Source organism: Monopterus albus, unplaced genomic scaffold (genome assembly GCF_001952655.1).
Source record: "Monopterus albus unplaced genomic scaffold, M_albus_1.0 scaffold2.1, whole genome shotgun sequence".
Taxonomy (NCBI): domain Eukaryota; kingdom Metazoa; phylum Chordata; class Actinopteri; order Synbranchiformes; family Synbranchidae; genus Monopterus; species Monopterus albus.
Window position 1 is genome coordinate 7,968,439 of NW_018127882.1, and position 5,022 is coordinate 7,973,460.

Here is a 5,022-nt window from a genome sequence, read left to right on the forward strand (position 1 = left end):
TGCTCCGTTTGTTGCTCCAGTCCACGCTGCTCAGTGAGCAGAGGACGAGGAAGCTGTTTCCTGCTCTGTTTTCCTCTGTTGCGGGCGGGCGCTGCGGGCGGGCGCTGCCGGCGGCGCTGCAAGTACCGGTACCGTCCAAATGCAGTATAGTACCATTTTAAATGCCTCAGTACCGCGGTACCATACTAGTACCGGTATATCGTGCAACACTAGGTTGGATACACTGTACATATACATGCATTACATGTGTAGCCAGTAATTCCCTCAATCTGTACTATTTGTTGGAGATTTGGACAAAGTTTCCCCTTCTCCGAGGTGTTTCTTAGGTTCCCCTGTGTGCCATTTGTAGTGAGTGTTTCCAATGTGCGAGTGAATGCACAGGTACAGACATGAGCGCGAGCCTTGCTCGAGGTGCACACCAGATGCTATGCACTGCACACACTACGCTCTTGGTCTGTGACACTACGGGCCCAACGTGTAACGCCATGCTTCTAAATCTGATCGGCACAGAATCGAGAGTGATCGGTCAGTCACTGGTCAAGGCTGATCACGTTGCAAGTCATTGTTTCATCTACGAAATCTCAGAATATAACAGTGTAAAAACAAAGACTCTCCATTTTTGATCATGTGTGACCGAGACAAACAGCAGATACTTGTCTGGAAGCCAGAATGACAGAATATATGTTTTTTTTTTCTTGATGTCTCTTTAACAATAAATTACCAGAACAGCTGGTCATTAATTTTCTGTTGCTTCAGGTGATTGATTCAGCTCAACAGTCAATGTTAGAATTGGAAACTTGATAGTTTCATACTCAGTGCTACAGAAACATTTTGGTCTGTGCCAAAAAATTCTGAGGTTCACTAACAAACCCTACTACCAAAAACACCAAACCATAAGAGCAAAGCTGTGAACATTTAATGCCATACTCTCAATGTAAAAAAACATTTCTTGGAGCAGTTACAATGTAAACATGTAAGCGACAGAACGCAAGCGATGTACATGCCTCTGCACTCACTGCTCCTCCAGGAGACAACAGGTCAGCTACGTAACACTCAGACACACTGGCAGAGATTCAGCATTTTGCTCAGGGACACTTCTGATCAACAGATGAATCAAAATGTCTGCTCAGCTTGCCAACAGTTAAACCTCCAGCCCAATTACTGACGCTGGCTGTGGGATAATAAACAATGACATCACAGCCTGTGCTGTGGGATGCGAGGATTCATCTCTGAAAAAACATGCTGATTAACCCCAGGAGAGGTGGCTGCCCACAGCCACAGAGTCCAGGTTATACCCGCACCCCTTGTTTCAGTCTTTTACTTGTGTGCTGACATTTCCCATTCACTCATAGCGGGTGGGTGATTAAAAAAAAAAACAACATATGACCACAATTTTTTTCCTTGTCCGTCTTCTAAGCCAAATTATTTCAGTGGACTGATATAAACACTGGCTCACATGAGCCGATGATTACACTGTTTATGGAACACACATGCTAGCGCTGGCTTCCCTCATTAATCCCATTAGGAGCTTTGGAGAGAAGAGCCGACTCATTCACATGCTTCTGACAGCAACCCATACGCACGCTATAGTAGCTGCCTTTTCACAAGATGGTAGCATTTTTCACCGGAAATATCAGAAAGTTGTTTATCAGCGGTCACTGTGCTTGTGTTATATTCTTTGTCATAAACACAGTGCTGAATAAAGCAGCAGTTTCTCAGTCTGTAATATTCCATTGTTGACTTGTTCTCCTTAGAGTGATGTAACAATTATTTCTCAGAAACAGAAAATGTTTTGAGGTACGACGAACGGACAGCACCTCACAGAAACTTGACAGCCTGATCAGCCTTCTAAATGTCAACAGCTGTAAAACCACTGCTTTATTGTGCGCACACAAGCTAAAACACTTTACGTGGACCTTGCATATCTGTCCTGTGCATACAGAACACACTCACCGTGTCCCTAAAGCCGTCATATTTGTAAACGTGTCCCGTGCTGGTGCCCAGTTTGATGCCATGACCTAAGCACACTCGTCTCCACTGGGCCAGGTTGAGTTCTCCAGCCGGGATGCTGTCCACCTTCCCTGTCTTGCTGCTCTTATAAACCACATTTTGCTTGCTGAAACGCAGCCGCCCATCATTCTGTAACACAAAGACAAGGGTAAGAAACAGATATAAACAAATGGGATTTAAAGCTCAAAATAAAAGTTTATTGTAAAGCTAAATAAAAAGTCAACTAACTGATTAGTAGGGATGCTAGCCCAACCAAGGGGATATAATGTATAGGCCTGGTGGGTTCGGGGTCTTTCATCTTACATCTGCCTGCGTGCAGTTTGGAGGTGCAAGATACCTGAGCGTGTAATGTTAATTTTACCTGTGATCCTTTGAATAAATCAGCACTGTTTTGAAGTTACTTGGACTGTCTCGTCTCTCTCTCAGTTAGCAATGGTAACAAGAACCAAAGACCAACAGTGTGAAAAGCAAAAATTTGCTCAACACTTCCCCCTCTGGTTAAGAGGGAATATCCCCCTCAACGGTGACTGCCCCATAATAGTACACAATAAAAAAACATATCATCCTTGTGTTGATATTGGTGATATGGTGGATTGGTGGTATTACTTGGAATTGGATCAAACTAAATCTGATGTATTAACCACTCATATGTTTTAAAATGATATCAGTATCAGTAATTACAGTATTCTGAACTGCTTTCCTGGTGTACGGGGTAATGTTAGGGAGCAGAGGTGGGTGATGGGGATACTGACCCAGGAACCTTTAACCTCCTGGTAAATATCGTTGAACTCCAGTGTGTCTCCCATCTCAGCTACAGGTGATGACTGATGCTCTACAGACAGACAGAAGAAAATACGCTTAAGATGATCAAACATCCAGTGTGTGTCTGGTGCTTCAAGTTTACATTTATCATTAAAACTGTGACCTTACCTGCAAAAACACAATGCAGTGCACTTTAAACAATAACTTACCTACTTTCACACACACCTCTCACTGTTTTTTCTGTTAGTCAATGATCTTTATCAAGACCAGTTAGCTTAGCTATTAGTTGTGTTTCATTTGCAACTTAATGAGCAAACGACAGGAGTCAATGACTGGCAAATCTTACATTGTGGATTAATTAAGGCGAAATGCAGAGCTCTCCAGTTTATTTAGGGTCAAATCACGAAACCAGGAGTCGGAATTAAATCGTGACAGTGCCAAAGATGCCCGCCCCAGGTAAAGTTAAATGCTGTCTGATGTTGGTGCAAACATCATGGTCAGACCCGCAGTGACTGGGCCAAACAGATTCAGACTACAGAAAGACAGACAAACAAACGTGCCATCCTATAATGTTGTAAAAACTAAATGCACATTAAACGTTTTCTCTTAACTCTCGGTGATGTCCACATTTATGATTGACCCTGATGTTACTCACTGCACTCAGTTTACAAAGCACAGAGTAGAGTTGTGAGCTAAGCTAGCAGTTAGCCAACAGTTCCCGTTAGCAGTACAACCCACAGAACCAAGTTTAACGAATATTTCAACCGTTATTTTCTTCTGGTATAAAAGCGCTAATGGAGATTAACTTTAGGTCCCCTTGTTTCTTAACAGAAAAGACAATTAACGATAATATCCATGCTAACATTACGCCACTATCCATTGCTAGGCTAATTTGAACTGCAGAGAGTTTCTTTTATGACATTTGACTGCACTGAGTCCGACAGTTCTCAATTTAACACAATATCAGAAGACACGCGTCGCCCCGTAGAGACTCAGCATGCATCAAATCGAGCGCTCCTACAGAGATAGCCCGGTGCAAACTGAAGTGATGTTCCGAGTTGATTTCACAAACAAAATACCTCAACATTAAGTACATAAGCGATGTATACTCCCTTCTTACTTACAACTACTCCCAAATAAATTCCTAAATAAGAGATAGCAGCAATTAGCAAACGTTGTGTCTTACTGCAAAAGTGATATACAGCTTCACCTGTTTCCCGCGTGTAGCACCGGGAGCTAGCCTTACGTCATAGGAAAAAGGCTGAGGATGTTTGTATTCACTTCCGGTTTGGCGAAAAGTTTTTATTTTAAACACTAAAACCTTTGATAGAAATAAAACACACACTCCGTTTACACAATAATCACTATGTAATAGTGGTTAAACTATCGAGCTGCTCATACTAACCCGTTTGAAAACAGAGTTGTTACTGAGTCTGCGCGGGCCAGAGCAGACTGCAGTTACCACTCATCACCACTGAGTGGCACACAACACATCCGATGACAAAGCTCATAATACTCTAAGAAAAAAGTGTAGAACACAAAGTGCAGCAGCACGAGTGAGCTCTAGTTTGGTCATAAAAGCTATGGCTATAGCTTATATGAATAGATGGATATGCCATTATTTACTAAGTCACAGTCTAAATAGCCTACTTATAAAACCTCCCGAAACAAAGCAGACATACTGTTACTGTGGGGATGGTCTGGATCAAATAAAACTCATAGAATATCATGGCAGGTCAACTTGCTAGAGAGCTTTGGGATAAAACTAAACAATTTGGCCAATTTGTTTCCCCTACTCTCTGTGTAGTGTGTACAGTTTTCCCCTTACTTGGTCCTGGATCCACTGTTCTATTTGATTACACACACACAAATAAGACAATGCAACATCTAGGCAAATAACTAAAATAACTGTCTTTATAGCAAATTTAGTTTCACTGTAAAACGGGGCTTAAATAAATCAGGCCACATTTTAAAGGCTTATAGTGATGCGTATTCCAAAGCAAATTTTCAATTAAATACGACTTGACCCACATTGATGCAAAAGCTTTTGGGGGGCCCTGGTGTTTTACCCAGTTGTTGATCCAGCCTTGAGGATACACACGATAAGACCACTTGATCCATTCTGATTTTGAGCCTCAGAGACTTTGCATATCTGATTGATTACTGGGGAATTTTAGCGAGAGGACCAGACAAAACGGCAAGGAATGAAAGTGAGTATCGTTTTAATTTAGACAACAGCATCGACCGTGA

The 5,022-nt window shown here is 42.1% G+C and overlaps 1 protein-coding gene across 1 annotated transcript in view; it reads right to left on the reverse strand.

Moving 5' to 3' along the window:
• Nucleotides 1-4,121, reverse strand: part of ssrp1a (structure specific recognition protein 1a) — a 15,417-nt gene extending 11,296 nt beyond the window's left edge. Inside the window, exons 1-3 of the mRNA XM_020591564.1 lie at nt 3,959-4,121; nt 2,763-2,842; nt 1,954-2,139 (exon numbers count right to left, since the gene is read on the reverse strand). Coding sequence (XP_020447220.1) covers nt 1,954-2,139; nt 2,763-2,816 — 240 coding nt within the window. The 5' untranslated portion in view covers nt 2,817-2,842; nt 3,959-4,121. The remainder of the gene's footprint in view (nt 1-1,953; nt 2,140-2,762; nt 2,843-3,958) is intronic.
• Nucleotides 4,122-5,022: the final 901 nt, after the last annotated feature.